The sequence below is a fragment of the Atractosteus spatula genome, chromosome 5 (assembly GCF_055471065.1).
Source record: "Atractosteus spatula isolate fAtrSpa1 chromosome 5, fAtrSpa1.hap1, whole genome shotgun sequence".
Classification (NCBI taxonomy): domain Eukaryota; kingdom Metazoa; phylum Chordata; class Actinopteri; order Semionotiformes; family Lepisosteidae; genus Atractosteus; species Atractosteus spatula.
The window spans coordinates 4,783,248-4,799,998 of record NC_142710.1 but is presented as its reverse complement, the minus strand read 5'-3'; the positions used below and the strand labels follow the sequence as shown (position 1 = coordinate 4,799,998).

The 16,751-nt window shown below is 44.8% G+C and overlaps 1 protein-coding gene and 1 non-coding gene across 2 annotated transcripts; one reads left to right on the top strand and one right to left on the bottom strand.

The window, feature by feature from the left end:
* Window positions 1–2,747: 2,747 nt before the first annotated feature.
* Window positions 2,748–10,463, bottom strand: LOC148833627 (antigen WC1.1-like). Its single transcript, XM_088915256.1, has 11 exons — window positions 10,205–10,463; window positions 9,416–9,727; window positions 8,852–9,166; window positions 7,661–7,966; window positions 6,794–7,108; window positions 5,596–5,910; window positions 4,774–4,917; window positions 4,074–4,136; window positions 3,747–3,812; window positions 2,975–3,040; window positions 2,748–2,833 (listed from the first exon to the last, which is right to left on the bottom strand). Exons 1-11 carry the CDS (start codon window positions 10,461–10,463, stop codon window positions 2,748–2,750), a joined length of 2,247 nt encoding a protein of 748 aa, XP_088771382.1.
* Window positions 10,464–12,347: 1,884 nt separating this feature from the next.
* Window positions 12,348–12,420, top strand: trnar-ccu (transfer RNA arginine (anticodon CCU)). Its single transcript has one exon. It is a non-coding gene; the product is annotated as a tRNA-Arg (tRNA).
* The last annotated feature ends 4,331 nt before the right edge of the window (window positions 12,421–16,751 follow it).

The window sequence follows — 16,751 nt, the reverse complement described above, 5'->3', positions numbered from 1 at the left end:
TATACTGTCTTAGTTCTTAGCAAGCATAAGTCAATTTTAAATATAAACATATATTAAAATTGCTGTCTGTTGTGATCTGCTATTGTATGATGTACAGTAACTGTGATTGAATACTGATCAGCAATTTTAAGCCTCATCCATACAATAGACTCTGTTTAGTTCTATCACAGAGCTGGACCTGGGCAGCACCTCTATTTCCATTCATAACATTTTTGAATAACAGAATCATGACCCCTCCAATCGTAATGAGTAGCTTCCAAATATCTACAGTATGTGGGGAAGTTTTCACAAATCATTAAATCACCAGATCTTTAAAAAACAGGTTTTCTTATTGACACAAAAAAGAAAAACATATGATAAACATGAGAACTTTGATCCTCAGTCACTGTTTGAAGCCCCATTCCAACATGACCTCCTAATCACTTAATGGACCATTTATCAGCTGACTTCACCTTATCACTGCATCACTATTTGGTTTCCCTACAAAACCTGCAGGCCTGTGGCTCTCCTGGAGCAGGAGAGAGGATCACAGCTGCACAGTTAAACACAGTAAAGAGATCACCGCAGGACTCCCAGTCTTTGATTGTAGCACAGGGACAATTGTGCAGAATTTACTTTGAAGTAGTGGTTGTTTCAGATATATGACTTGTCTTAATGATATTTTTTTTAAAAAAAAGCAGCAGGAATAACTCCATCTGTATAATGCAGGTCTGGAGCTCATAGACCATCAGGGTTAAAAACACCTGTCAGATTGCAAAGATACTGGCAGAATCATTCTGTCTCCTGCAGCTCTCTCTCTACTGCAGCTTCTACAGGAAACAGGCTCCTGAAGACAGGGGAAGCTGTTTCTACGTGTTTGCTTGTGTAAAGAGAGTGTTTTCAAAGTGACTCCTACAGATTGCGATATTGTTGTATGCTTGAAGTATAATGGCTCAGAGCCGCTGTCAATTCTGATTATGTCTCGACACAATGACGTAAAATACTGTAAGAAATAAGGATTGATACTGCAGTGAATGGCCCTACACTCCAGTTCAGCAACTTGATGGTGGCAGTGAACAGCCTGGAGACAGGAGTCTTAGTTTCACCAGCAGGGGGTTTATTACCCTTTAGTTTACAGTGGGGGTGCTGGTCACTAGGGGAGAGAGAGAAAGGGGGATAGCATAGACATAGCAGGACATTTGGTGAAGAGAAGGGGAAGATGGGGGACCCCCCTTATACAGTATAAGGCAGTGCAGGAGGACCCAGACACGGTCAGGGTCAAGGGTGAGAGGGAAGAGGGACAGTCCAGCACTGCTGCAGTACTGTGAGCTGTTCAGTGGAAGATACAGCACATTCCTCACTTTGTATCAGCAGTATTGACTGAACTGACCCTTCATATACTAAATACATTTAATGTGAAGTTTTTGAAAACAATTTTCTTCTGCAGTGATGACTCACGATGTGTTTGGTTTCCTGGAAAACAGCTGCAGATGTCATCACTGCACTGTGACAAGCTCACAGTCTTTGTGCTTGAAAGGATGTACAGGTGTACAGAGTGACAAAAGTGTGTGGAGGGCAGCAGGTTCTGGGGGTATATTGACTTTCAGTACAGTATGTATGTAATGGCCAGTGTCTTTCAGTTTGAGTTGTGTTAGGAGTGGTTTTGTTTCTTCTGGTGTTGGCTTCTTCACTCTAATCAAGGTCTTCAAACCTTCCTGGTTTAACTCATGGAGCAGGTGCTCAACAAAGACTGAGCATCACACTGTTTGCCTAGGTCCCCATTAGTTACATTACAGTTCAGTGGTGACTTGGGACTGGGAAAAGGCTGGACCAGCCCTGGAACAGACAGGCAGAGAGGAAACATGAGGAACAAAGCAGGAAGAGAAGATGCACTGTTACACCTGATCGAATGCATATAGTGAACTCATGAATTAGTCTCCATTGAGCTCTGGCCAGGAGGAGGATATATAAGCCTCAGTCAAGGGGTCTCAGTGAGAATGATGTGGGACACAGGTTACAACACCAGACACAGGACAGGACTCGGGATGGGGAGGATTTGCACCACTGGATACAGGTAAGGACTCGAAGAGCAGAGGGGGACTCTACAGAGAGCATCAAAGGAAAGTTCAGGCATTGTCTTCCTCCTCCTACCCTGTACCTTTTGCAGAGAGACAGGGTAGGGGGAGCCTAATGGGACATGTTGGTTAAGACATGTGGGACTGAAGGACAATGTGTTTTCCTACAATGTGGCAGAAAGGAGCACACCAGGATACTGGATTGTGGCCGTCCGGAGAATGCTGCTGGCTTTTCCTGCATATCGGGGTCACTATACATTTGTGACACCCCCGTATCTGTGACACAGCTTGTAGTTTTCAAAATATAAAATAGGCGAAACTACACTACAGAAATCAATCTGATAAAAACTGTTTGTGAAGAAACAGTAAAAAACATGTGGGCACTACAATACCCAAACAGAAAACAGCACAATTGGGTGCTGAAGCTGACAGAATGCCTTTGCAGTCAAATCAATAATCTAACCGTACTTGTCTTTTCTAATAGAGCAAAGTCCAGAATCCAGAAACATTTTTAAAATCATTTTAAAAATATTTTATTTATTTTTTTATTAAATCAAAAACAGCAATCAAAAATTTGAAACAAAGGAAAATATCCTGCCCTGTTATAATCTGCCTGTTTAAAGGGAATGGAAGCTGAATGAAACACGATGCTGCAGGTCTGCTGTGTCTGGAGAGTTGCTGTGGCTCAGGGGGTCACTTGCTCTGCTCATAGGGCTCATCGTATTCATTGTCACCCTGGAGTGAAGGTTCTGGGGAGACTCTTCCAGACAGGACTTTCTCTGCAAGAGACAGAAACACTCAGGTTCACAAGTACAGTATTAGGTTGAATCAATTTTCAGCTCAAGTTACACAATTCTGGCTGAAGTAGAGTGCTTCTCACTATCAGTTCTGCAGATCCTAGGAAACAGCTGTGGTTCTACCTGGTATTGAAGTCCCGTTGTCCTCCTGGACATCATCATAGTCCAGATCACCCTCAGTCACACCCCCTGGAGAGAAGAGAGTCACCAAGAAAAATGTCAGGAACAGTTCTTTCCGGGCCCTATTCAGACGACATGATCCGGATTAGTGAGGAAACACTGGGGAAAAAGCCATGCAGGAGAGGGTATGGAGACAGGGGGAGTGTCCAAGGGGTGCAGGTGTCCAGGGGTAGTGATTCCGGGGCAAACAATCCATGTAAAAGTCTAAACGGGTAATCCAAGACAGAAGCGAGAGTCCATCGCCAGGCGATCCATCCGGGGGTTAAAACACGGGAACAGAAGGTTAAAATCATAATGGAGCCAGACGCAGCAGGTCCCAGGCTCTCACGAAACGGGGTTCAATGAGGAGCGTCGAGTGATGTCTACGTATGGCTTTTAAGGTGGAACTAAACAGGGGCTGGAATAAGGAACAGGTGTGGGGGATGAGGTAGAACAAGGAAGGGCTGGAGCGCCCTTAAGAGGAGGAGTAGCGATCGTGACAAAAGGAACTGAGAAACAAATCATAATGATATCACTGGTCTGTAGAAAAGAGGGTTACTGAGAAACTATCGTAATTATACTACTATATATAATTAGTATTATTATTATATATTATAGTATGTAGCATTATTATATATTATACTATATATAATAGTTTTATATATTTATAGTCCTATAGAGGACAAACAGCCTAAGTATCAGCTCTGCAAAAATTCACAAAGAGCTGTGACTGTACCTGGAACTGAGGTCTCTCCATCCTCCTTCACATCATCATAGTCCAGATCATCCCCAGACAGACTCCCTGGAGAGAAGAGACTCAGTCAATTGTATCCACAAGCAGAGAACAAAGCCTGCACTATATACACATTAATTTATAGAGTTTCATATGCAGCTGTGACAATTAACCACTATTGTTTGATATATACTGTAGCTATGCAATAGCTCCCAAGGCTTGAAGCTTTGAAATAACCACTACTCAGCTGTGGTGCCCTTGAATTTTCATCTTCACAATCCTTTATTCATTCTCACAATCACAACCACTTCAGACCCCAGCCTGTCTTACCCGGAGTTTTACTGTCCTCATCATCCACATCATCATAGTCCAGCCCTCCAGAGAGATCACTCCCTGCAGCACAGAGATCAGACAGGACAGTCACTCCAGCTGCTGAGAGACTCCTCTCCTCACTAGATCCCTTCTACTCCTCTAACAGGAATAATGTTTGCACAACTGACACCAGCTTCAGGAAGAAGACAGAAGTGAAGCAGACAGGCAGCAAACCTTTTCTGTGCTGTCTGTATGTTCCCTGCTGGTACAGCTTGTAGTTAATTTCTTCATACAGAGCATCCTGGTAGGGCAAGGAGGTCATTTCCCATTGAGCAATCTCTGATTGGAGATGAAAAAGAGGCCTGTTAATATCAGATATCCCACAGACACGATGGTTATTGTCAGAATGTAGAGGACAGTTTCTCATTCTCACTAACCAGAAAAAAATCACAAACTGAGTCAGAAAGTTAAAAAATCAGTATTTTTAACTGTGTCAATGTACAGAACCTATTTCAGCTTACAAGAACTGTGATTCCCCAGTGTATCTTTGTAAATGAGGCACCATTCACCATTTCTTCACTTCATAGTCAGATCAGAGCCAGACCAGTACTGTGGATGTGAGATCAGACACCACTGACCTGCTCCTGATCAGCACTGCTGTGCTGTCGAACACAATACAGACTCTGACTGGAAGAGACAGTGAGGAGACCAAGCTCACCTTTCTGAAGGGCTCTGTTCCTCTGTCTCTGCCCACAAGCCAGGGCAGCAGCCACGAACAGCAGGGCTCCCAGGACGATGCAGACTATCCACAGAGAGGACTGGCCTCCTGGAGCCTGAGGGGCTGGTCTGGGCTTTGGGGGATCTGAAACAGAGGAGGAAACAGGCTGATGCTTTTTTTCTGAGCATTTTCCAAGTTGTCTGTGGTGGGGATGATCTGATGCAAAGGAGATGTTGTTCCAAGTGCAGCTGGCCCTAATTAACTCCCATTACCCAATTACCACACCACATCTCTTCCCTCACTGCTTAAACCCCCTGCTAACCTTGTTCACTGCTTGGTATTAGGAATCTTCCTGCTTCCTGAGCTCTCGTTACCGACAACCTTAGACATCTTGCGCTTTCAGACCTCGCCTCTCGGACCCCTTTCCAGCTTCGATCATTCTTTCGTCTCGCCTTCTTGGATTATTAGCCTAGCTCTCTCTCTGGACTCGACTACACCTGGACCTATCGACTTCCCTCCTGCCTCGCCCTTCTCAGACTCGTTTGGCCCGGACTCCACCAGAGACCTGCACAGGGTTTGTAATACTCGCCGTAACTGATGTCAGTCACACAAAGAATCACTGAGTCAAGCTTGAAACCATATGAAGCAAAATAAGTGAAAGTTCAGACCCCACTGAACTGCGAGGTGTTTTTATAATGATGAGGTTCAGATATGATTGAAGTTAAGGTCCCTGATATATTGTATTGTTAACTGTAGAAAACAGCTCAGAAATGTTTGAAAATGATGTATTTAAGATGCCACTAGCTCTCTCTCTGCACTCACCAGCACAGCGAACCCCTGCTCTCCTCCTGTGCTGGCAGTCGCTCTGCCCCAGTGCGGCGTGCTCACAGTCCCACAGGTGGAGTTCGCTGCCCCTGCAGTTCACCTCGTCCAGCCACACCGTCCCGTTCCCCTCCCCCCAGGAGGCCTCTGTCCCAGCGCTCACTGCCTCCCCACAGCCCAGCTGCCCGCACACCACCTGGGCGTCCCGCAGGTCCCAGGAGTCATCGCACACCGTCCCCCAGGAGCCCCCGTACAGCATCTCCACCCGGCCAGAGCAGGCGCTGGGGCCCCCGGACAGTTTTATCCTCTCCGGCTCTGGGTGTGACAGAAGAGAAGTAAAAAGAGATTATAGACAGATACTACTGATGATTTTGAGCACAAGATTTGTTGTAAATTAAAACCAATGAAAAAATCTAGTTACTACTGTAGCAAATATAATAGTTCGTATTCAAATTTTATAAAGTCAAATCCATTTTCTGCAGAGGTTTTGACTCATCTCTTTTCTGTGTGTTAACTAAAGCAGGGGCTCCTACTCCTGGTCCTGGGGATCCCCACACCTGCTTAATTCAATCACTGGATACCTAATAGATCTGATCATGGTTCTGTAATTGTTTTGACATCCTTAACCCAAAACAGGTCTGCCTTTCTTTTAACTACTGTGTTTCTCTACTTAAAATCTTCAAGCTTTCAGCAGGAAATAAATCTGGCAAAATCTCCAACCAGGTGACTTGTTGGATACATTAAGTCAAGAGTGGGTCCCTGGATCAGGACTGGGAACCTCATAACTATAATATATAAAGCTGGTACTGATCTGAAGACTGGAAGTGAACAGAATATTGTTCCAGCTGTTGTAAGATACAACATGATCAAGAGTTATGTGTTGGGGGTGGGGTGTGCAGTACAGGGAGGTACGGATGGGATAGAAGACATCTTGAGCTGTGAAGGTGTAACAGGACATGATCTAGGGTAAAGCTTCGCTCTGAAAGTGAAAGCAATACCAAGTCCTGAAAGGAATGACCAAAATATACTGTACATGCAGAATAAAACCACATTTAGATTCCTTATACTTAAGCGTAGCTGCAGTGATAAAACTGCTGTACTGCTTTGTCTTACTGCTGGATGTCATCAGGATGGAGCCTGTAGTTTCTCCAATCCTGATGTATCCTAGTTACAGCACTCGCTGTGCAATCAGACTCACTGGCACAGGACACTCCTGCATCCTCTTTGTGGCGACAGTCGCTCTGCCCCAGTGCGGCGTGCTCACAGTCCCACAGGTGGAGTTCGCTGCCCCTGCAGGTCACCTCGTCCAGCCACACCGTCCCGTTCCCCTCCCCCCAGGAGGCCTCTGTCCCAGCGCTCACTGCCTCCCCACAGCCCAGCTGCCTGCACACCACCTGGGCGTCCCGCAGGTCCCAGGAGTCATCGCACACCGTCCCCCAGGAGCCCCCGTACAGCACCTCCACCCGGCCAGAGCAGTTACTGACCCCTCCCACGAGCCGCAGCCTCTCTGTCTCTGCAGGGAGAAGGGGACAAGAGAGTGAGGTCTGGGCAATCATTCAAAGCTCTCTGGTAAAATTTGGTCAATTAATTTGCACCCAGGAAGGCAATAATCAAGGAAAACTTAGAGTGGAGAACACACACTCCATTCCCTCTGATAATCGAAACCTCTAAGGAGAATCCTCAACTGTAAAGCAAAATTCTATGTCAGGGGCCCCCTCAGGTCCCATCCATAAGGAAAAAGCTGTGGCTCCTACTTCACATGACACAAGACTAACATCCAGCACACTGAAGAGCAGGGAAACAGAAGTCTCCCATCACCATGATGTTACCTGGACAGTGGGGCTGATCTGGGTCTTCAGTACAAGGTCTTGGGGTGGTGGGGGCTGGTTTAGCTCTTTTACCTGTAAAGAATTGAATTAGAGATCCTTAAGGTACAAAGTATTACACTAGGGGAAGGAAATTGGAGTGGAATTTAAAAGCAATTTCAGTCACTGTGGAAAGGTACATAATGCTTTGAAAATCATGGAAGCAGTAAAAGAGAAGTTATATCTGTAAAACACTCTACCTGTGCAAATTAAACCTGCTACATCTCTGTCATCACAGCTGTTCTCTCCCCAAGGGGAATGGGAGCACTGCCACAGTGACACGTCATGCTTTTTACACTGAACATCATCAAGCCATTTGAGTCCTGACCCATCGGCAGGGGTATTAAAGTCAATGAAATCCCCACAGTTCAGCTGGCGACATATCAGTGAAGCTGTGTGAGAGTCCATGCGGTTTTGACAGATGCTTCCCCAGGTGCCGTTGTAGAAGACCTCAGCTCTCCCTGCGCACTCAAACTGCTCGCTCACCAGCCTCAGGTGCTTGAATTCTGGGGAGAGAGATGGTAAATTAGATTGATAATTAACTACACTGCAATCTTTCTATTGACAAACATTAAACTGCTGGGTATGTTAATACAGCTATGCAAGAGCAGTATGTTGCTCAGGAGTCACCCAGGATTTGGAGCCACAGCTTTCCAGTGACAAGTCCACAATCTTACACACTGTGCCACAGTGCTGCCCAGGGGAGAGAGACAGACAGCAGGCACTGGGCCTGGGTGATCAAAGCTGATAGTAAAGAGATGCTGCAGTAGCTGGTGATAAAAACCTGTTACACTGAGCAAGCCATAGTGAACAGGCAGCAAAGCTTTATTATCATGTGCTTCAATTAGCATGAACTAAAAATAAGCTTTTTCCACTTCAGTGTTTATGTTTCTAGAATGGCTGCTTCTTCTCACATTTTGGTGTTTATGTTGCTGAAACTTTACGTTTTTGACATTCTTGACCTGGAAATAAACAGAGCAGGAAATGATCTTCTCACTATGAGACAGAGAACCTGCTTAGTGAAACAGTAGGACTGATGACTGAAGACTTTCTTTCCTTCATTTGTCTCATTTTCATGTTAAATAATTAAAGTTAGCTACCACACAATAGTCAGCCTCTCCAGGGCTGTTAGTGTTTTTGACCAGCCTGTAACAGCTTCATTCAAACAGAAATGGTTATTCAATTGACAGTTTCATAGTTGGTTTACTATATTTGAGTTGAACAACTTAAAACTTTGACTGAATTTAAATTTCTTTCAAATTCAAAACAAGGATTCTATTTCCACATTCTGGACCATAGTGGCCCTAGTGATCACTGAGTGTCCTTCCTTCACAAGTGACTAATATTGACTAAATCTTTTTCTTTGCTGATGAGAAGTGTTGTTGTCACACCTGAGCACACTATGGTCACGTCCTCCTTGTGTCCGCAGTCGTGCTGGCCCCAGGGTCTGGAGGGACACTCCCACAGAGACGACTCGTTCCCCAGACAGCCCACCTCGTCCAGCCAGATGGGTCCGGCGCCCTGGCTGAAGGACACTGACGCTGGGGCGCGGACGGCCGTCCCACACTGGAGCTGCCTGCACACCACTTGAGAGTCCGCCAGGTCCCAGGAGTCATCGCACACCGTCCCCCAGGAGCCCCAGTGATACACCTCCAGCCGCCCAGCACAGGGGCTCTCCACCCCGGACAGCCGGAGGAGCCCGTGTTCTGTGGGAGAGGAAAACCGCAAGAACTCTGCTCACTCTTGTGTGTTTGAACACTTTCACTGAGACACAGAGAGGAAACGACAGGATCTCTTTTGGGAAGGAAGAACAGCGTGAGACCTCTTTCACTTTCATTCAAGGAAAGAAGTGTTTTCTACAACAATCCACAGCACTAGATATTGTTAATGATTTCTTCTTTATAAAGCTGCAGTGTGTGTTTCGGGCAGGAGTGTTGTCCTGCAGACAGACTCACTCTCACAGAGCACTCCCACGTCACTCCCAGAGCTACAGCTGACCGGCTGTGGGCGGCTGCAGTTCCCCAGGTGAGTCTCGTTCCCGGAGCACGAGACGCCCGAGAAGCACACGTCACTGCGGCCCGGCCCGTAGCGAGAGGAGCTGGAGGTCTCTAGAGCCGAACCGCAGCCCAGCTGTCTGCAGAGCACTGAGGCGGCAGAGTCTGTCCAGGACGAGTCCAGCAGTCGCCCCCACTTGCCGCTGGAGAAGACTTCCACCCGCCCGTCACAGCGCCCGGCTCCTCCCACCAGCCTGACCCCTCCCGCCGCTCCTGGCAGAGTCAGGCAATACAGGAGACAGACAGGAGTTTCACAGTGAAATACTGTGGGAGGTTTAATCACTTCACCCTAGTATTTCAGAAACTGCACATTATGCATCCAGTGCCATTCCCTTATTTTTGCAAATACACCTATAACATATGTGTTAATAATCTAAAAATCATAATTTTAGAAAACAATACACAGATTCACAAATAGCTGTAACAACTGAATATAAAATGAGCACAGAAATACAAAAGCCTGTTTGTGATAATAATTGATCATGCATGTGTAATATAGTTTAACTGCCCAAAATGCACAATATAATACTATATCCTAATATTAGTAATTTGAATAAATTATATAATGTCCCTTTTTATTAGTAAAAACACTTGATCTAATGAGTAGCTCTTACCTCACTGTGGAAGTTCTATCTCACGAACCTTAAATAAAAAATGGCCAGTTACAGTACAGGAGAGAGCAGGACTCACCAGAGCAGACGACTCCCACATCTCTGCTGTGATTGCAGGAGCTGTGAGCCCATGGAGAGATGGGACAGTGTCTTAGCTCAGTCTCGGTGCCCTCACAGTCGAACACATCGGTCCACGTGGAGCCATTGCCCTGTCCGAATCTGGCCGGGCCCAGGACTGCTTCAGCATAGCCGCAGTTCAGCTGCTGACAGAGGACTGTGGCGTCCCGGAGGTCCCAGCCCTGATCGCAGACTGTCCCCCACTGAGCCCCCAACTTCATCTCCACTCTGCCAGAGCACCGGTCAGGACCGCTGGCCAGCCTGAAGTCAGTGTAGCCTGGACACAGGACATTGGACACAAGACAAGGCAGTGAGTGGGATAAGAGACCAGAAGATGTATCTCCCATAGATAATGCTGGATTAATCGATACTTCGCAGGTCTTCATATTCATGTGAAAAAATTTCAGTCAAATAATTAACCAAAACTGGGACTCAGCAAACAAAATGGTGATTTGTTCACATAATTCTTCACAGTAATTAAATGCTTCAAAAATGAAGAAAATCTTAAGTAAACCTTGAAACAGCTTGCTCCTTTCAGTGCTCCACCCTTTAAAACTTCTCTACAGTCTTTAAGATGGCAATTTATGTCCATATTTGTAAGCTATAAATTGTGTTTCTTACCAGAACAGACAATGGTGACGTCATCTGCATGTGTGCAGTTGTGCTGCTCTCTCTTCAGGACTGGACAGTGGGCCAGTTTCTCCTCATCACCCCGACACTGGATCTCATCTGCCCAGACGGGCCCAGTCCCCTGTCTTGAAGAGGCTCCTCCCAGCACAGCCCTGGAGACTCCACAGCCCAGTTCTCTACAGACCACGTCCGCGTCTCTGGAGTCCACAGACTGAGAGCACACTGACCTCCAGCTGCCTCCTCGATTCACCTCTAATCTTCCATAGCACATCCCTCCAGAGAGCCGAGCTGTTTTCCCTAATGAAAATTTACTCTGCATTTTCACTCAGGTTATTTGTTTCTGATCACCTTTTATTTGTCTTAGTTTTTGGAATATCATGTACAGTGCGTTAGAGCGAGATGATAGTTAAAATCCAGATTTTTATTCATTTCAAAAGTCTGGTTTAAGTATAAATAGAATGGTGATGATAAAGCAAACTTTTTGTGTATTTCTCAGTCGTATTATCTGGTTCAATAATGGTTTGATGTTTTTTTTTAGAATGTTGAAGATAGGGAACTTAGTGATTAGACTGACAGCAGAATTGTGTTGAACTTCAAAGAGTTCTGGAGTGCTGTATAGAAACCTATGCCCTCAGGCCACGGACAGAGTGGCGACCTGGTGCTAGGCGGGTCTCAGGACATCCAAACGTCAATGCCGAGCGAGGCAGAATAAGTGACCCGGAAATATATAGCCCCAGAGAGAGAGAGACTGGAAGGACAGCAAAGCACAGGAAACTGGGGACAGGACAGAGCAGGAGCGCCCTCTGGCTACAGAGGGCATGACAATAAATGCCACTGGGTAAAAAAATAATAATCTTGTCAGAGAAGACAATGGAAGATCTTACATAAATGGAGGTCTGCTGTGGCAGTGCTCAGGAAAGATATAAAATTGGTTTAAAACTTGTTAAGACAGAATGAGGTCCCGACTGGCTACCAGACTGAAAGAATGATGGTCTGATTGACAGGCGTCCTGACCTTGTTTGCACTTGATCAATAGATGATTGAGACCTGACAACTGCAGGACATGAGACAATCCCAGCCTGAGCATGACCATGTGCAGAAGCACTTCCTGTATAAATACTGTAGATGAAACAGAAGATCTGATGTCTAATGAGTTAATAATCAGTGGTGCAGAAAGTCATACAGAAAAAAGTGTCTTGTAAATTAATTTATCTTAAGTATTTTGTCAATTGCTCGTGATAAAATAAGAAGTATTTTTTCCTGCTTATTCAGTTTAATCTTTTGTTCGCTCAGTAATATACTGTATTTGTGAGTGTGCCATTTGTAGCAATTTTTCACAAGGCTTGGAAATTCTGAAGCATTGCTTATAAAGGAGTACCATTTCTCTTAGAAATCCTTCTATGTCCAACTTTCATTGCTACAGGTTAATAATAAAATTATGGTTAATTAGATATATAGTACACTTATTAATAGGACCCTGACTAGCTCAGTTGGTAGAGCATGAGACCCCTAATCTCAGGTTAGTGGGTTCGTGTCCCACGTCGGGCACAAGGTTCTTTAATGATCCATACTGGGCAGCAGCAGTATGGGGGGATGGTGTTGGCAGTATCTGCACAGAAGAAAGGCCTGGCAATCTACTTCTGTATCTTGACCTGAAAACTCTGTGGATGGTGACTGGGGAACTGTCCATAGGGTTGCTGTGAGTCAATACTGACTCGACAGCATTCAACCATCACCTTTATTAATATATAGTTACATTTCGCCTGTGTACCTTAATAAATAAAATATACAAAATATTTATATTATATATTTTATTTGTTATAATATTTAGAAATAAAAAAATAATATGATTCACTCATTCACTATAATATTAAACTAACATCTAAGCACTTTATACCAGTGGGTCTGAGTCATAAAAATAGAGCTGTCCTTTGGTGTTTTTATATTTGTTATGAAAAGAAAACTGAGAATCTTCTTACCATTGCAGGTGACTTCAGTGCTCCCTTGAGTGCAGGGTTTTGAAACATCTGGGTCAGATTTACAGTCTTGCAAAGAGGATTCTGTTCCTGTGCACTGAACTCCAAACAAGGCAAAGGTACGTTGATCACTCACAAAGCGACTAGAAGAATAATCTCCACAGTTGAGCTGATTACATGTAATGATATCCCTGGAACGAGTCCAGCCATCATTACAAACTCTCCCCCATTTCCCATTCTTAAAAACCTCCACTTTTCCATGACAACGGCCACCGTGTTCCACCAGTCTGAGATCCTCACACCCTAGAACACAGAAAAAGAAGAAATTAAATTCCAAAATGATTAAGAACTTGAGAAATTACAGTGCACTTCTTCACTAATCTTGATAGGACTCCTAGAATTCAGGGAGTGCAGCTGTGTCTCTGCCATGTATTGTAGTTTACTGTAGTTTAAGTTCAGGCTGTAGTTGATGGGAGAGGCCTTGTTTCCTGACTTTCCACTCAGAAAAATACTCTCATATCAAATACACAAGTATAGAGGCACTTAATTCACAACATAGAGTGGTGGAGTACAAGATTGTAACATTGATTTAGGAAGAGACTTGCAGTTATCATCCGAATGTGGGTGGGTTCCATCCCAGTTCTATTGGGCTGGGATGTTGTGCAGCATTTACAAGGAATTACTTTATACAGAACAGTGTATCACGTGGCTCCGAGACTCTTACGTGAACTACCTCAACTGAACTCTGTGATAATTCAGTGTGTCGATGATATTCTGATTGCTTCCCCTGACGAGGAAACCCACAAGTCTGAGCTGCTTCAGGTTTTAGAGTTTCTAGCTAAAAAGGGACATAAAGCTAGTTATGATAAGGCCCAATTGTGTCTAGAATTGTGTTATTGTAACAGGACCTGGGTGGACTCTTTTTCAGAGTGAGCACAAACAGATCTGCTTAAGGGAGGAGTGCAGCCCAAGGACAAGACTGCCTTGGTTCCAGCAGCAGAAGCCACCTTTAATGAGTTGAAACAAGCTCTTTTACAGGTGCTGAGACTGGGGTTTCCTCAGATGGATCAACCATTCCTTTGTATGTAAGTGTGGAAAATGGGTTCTGGGCAGCTGTGCTGACGCAGGAGCATGGAGGTAGGCACTATTATACCATTAGATGCTGTAGCCAAAGGGGGGGGTCGTGAAGGTTTAATACTGTTTACCGATGGGTCCTCTCTGGTGCATGAGGGAGAGCAGAGAGCAGGCTGGGTGGTTATGACAGAATTTGATGTGTTAACGACCGGAAAGACACCCCCACTGCCTCAGCACAGCAAGCCAAATTGAGAGCAATGATTGAAGCTTGTAAACATGCTAAAGGAAAAACTGTAACAATTTATACCTATTTAACACATTTTTGGCCCTGTCTTATCTGATGGCTGAAAAGACAAACCAAAGCGCCTACTGGGTATACACTGCACCACCAAAATATGTGCAAGGGGGGCTCCCCATGGGGGCCGTCCTGTGGTGCCTTGAACATATAGGACAATAGGACATACAGTATCATGAAGGTCACTGTATAATGGGGTGGAGCTATGGTTCAATATTTGGTTTTGGGAGTAGTGTTGTTTGTATGTATAATTGTTATAATCACATGTATTAAGAGTATAATCACTGCTTTATGTCACCGCATCACCTCCAATATTAATGTTAGGATAGTAAACAAGTATGAAGTAAAGTCAGCAGAGTTTGCATTTGTGTAGAAAATGGAAGTTATGTTCCTATTTTCCAAGGGGGGATTGATGGAGTCTGCTAGCAGAATCTGCATGTTACTCTGTACCCATATAGTGGTAGGAGCTGTGAACTCCTGCTGAATTTACATGCTGAACTCTAACCTTCACGCTTGCTGAAGCACAGATGCTTCCCCCCCCCCCCCTGCACTAAATTCCCTAATGGGGAATGCTTACACTAAACTCCTGATAGGAAAGGAATCTTTTAAGTGCTTTCAGAGTCCTGGAGTTTTTTGAGAAAGCTACCTCAAAGACAGGAGGGGGAGGGTGCAGAGAAACATATATATAAGCTGTGTAGAGCCATATCCCCTTGGAACTAGGATAGACAGTATAACCATTATGGTCCTTATTGTGGTTCTTTGTATGCATACAATAAAGCTTGGCTTGACGAACGGACACTTCAGGCTCAAATCTCTTGGTTTCTACATTATGGAACAAGTAAAAGTTTATTCCATGCTGAAAAGAGAAGAAAGGAAACAAAACATTTCAGTTGGGGAGCCTTCCTCGGGTATGAAGAAGAAGGCTCCACAGCCGAAACATTGTGTTCCCTTGCAGGTTATGCACGCTGACGTAGCTACCTACTTGAACTGTATTTTATGATGTTCAGAAAATCGTGTACCTTTGTGCAACAAGCATTTCATATGAGAAAAGTCAGTGAATTACCTGTTTATCATTGAACATTGTTCTCCTGGTTCAAAACACAATTTACTCAAATAAGAGCCAGAACAATCAACAGATCTAAAATTTCTGACCCTACATTTATGCAGAGCTTTTTATGCTAGAACCTTTTTTCATACTGTCTGATCCTCTCTAGGTTGATGAAAAGTCACAGTTAGGATAGGCAGCAGTTTATCAGTGACAAGCTCCTGAAGTTTGATGTGGTCTCCTGCGATAGAAGGTTTAGATTGGAAATATACAAACATCTGTATTTGCACTGGGTACATGAGTCATTGCTTGTTTAAGACATAAGTATCACGAAAGCGTTCTTTCCGGACCCTATGCAGACGACACAATCCGGGGTAGAGTGAGGAAAACACGGGGAAAAAGGTATGCAGGGATCAGGAATGAAAACAGGGGGCGTGTCCATAGTGCGCTGGTGTTCGGGGGAGGTGTGGCCGAGGCAAACTGTCCAAAACTGAGTCCAAAGGGCAATCTGAGAGAAGGCATAAGTCCAGAACCGGGCAGTCCATCCGAGACAAACAGAATTAAAACTGTAACAGGGTCGGAACCGGCAGGAACAGGAACTTTAAAACCTTGACGGGACCAGGCGCTTCCAGGTCCCGGACTCGCCTGATACGGAAACCAATGCAGAGCCCGGAACAAAGCGAGCGTCTGGCTTTTATAGGATGGGGTGCAGGAACCCAGAGGCAGGTGCAGGGAATGAATACAGAACAAGAAAGGGCTGGAGCGTCCTTAAGAGGAGGGGTTTACGATCGTGACAATAAATCAAATGATTGTTAAAGATTTTAGGAATGAGCCTGAGAAAGAGTGGGGTTTTTTTATCTGCTCTTAGCACATCGTGTGATTTGTGAAAACTAGTGACACTAAAAGAGAATAATAGAAAAAGACTTACCAGAACAGACAATGGAGATGTCGTCCGCATGCGTACAGTTGTGCTGCTCTCTCTTCAGGACTGGACAATAGACCAGTTTCTCCTCATCACCCCGACACTGGATCTCATCTGCCCAGACGGGCCCAGTCCCCTGTCCTGAAGAGGCTCCTCCCAGCACAGCCCTGGAGACTCCACAGCCCAGTTCTCTACAGACCACGTCCGCGTCTCTGGAGTCCACAGACTGAGAGCACACTGACCTCCAGGTGCCTCCTCGATTCACCTCTAATCTGCCCTGGCTTCTGTTCCCTATGAGCCGTGTAGTGTGCCCTATTAGAAGAGAATTAAAATCTTTAATAGGAGTAGGAGTGGTACTGTAATAAAAATATACTGCAGGTCTAAACTGAATACTCTCTATCCAAAAAGCATTTATGACTATACAGTGTAGGAAATACTGCAAAGAAACACTGTAGAACCAAAACTCCAGATTCCAGTTTCATCTGAGAATATTTATTTATTGAGGAAAACATTTTTTTCCTATGTTATGGCTTTGTTCATTCATTGGAAGTTTGCGGTCAGGTGCAT

Excerpts from the sequence above, each read along its gene's own strand:
- LOC148833627 (XM_088915256.1), bottom strand. The coding sequence starts at position 10,463 with ATGAAGTTGGGGGCTCAGTGGGGGACAGTCTGCGATCAGGGCTGGGAC. Across the intron at positions 9,167-9,415 it reads CGTGGGAGTGCTCTGTGAGA|AACACGGGCTCCTCCGGCTG; the intron begins GTGAGTCTGTCT and ends CCTCTCCCACAG. Across the intron at positions 5,911-6,793 it reads TGCAGGAGTGTCCTGTGCCA|AGCCGGAGAGGATAAAACTG; the intron begins GTGAGTCTGATT and ends TGTCACACCCAG.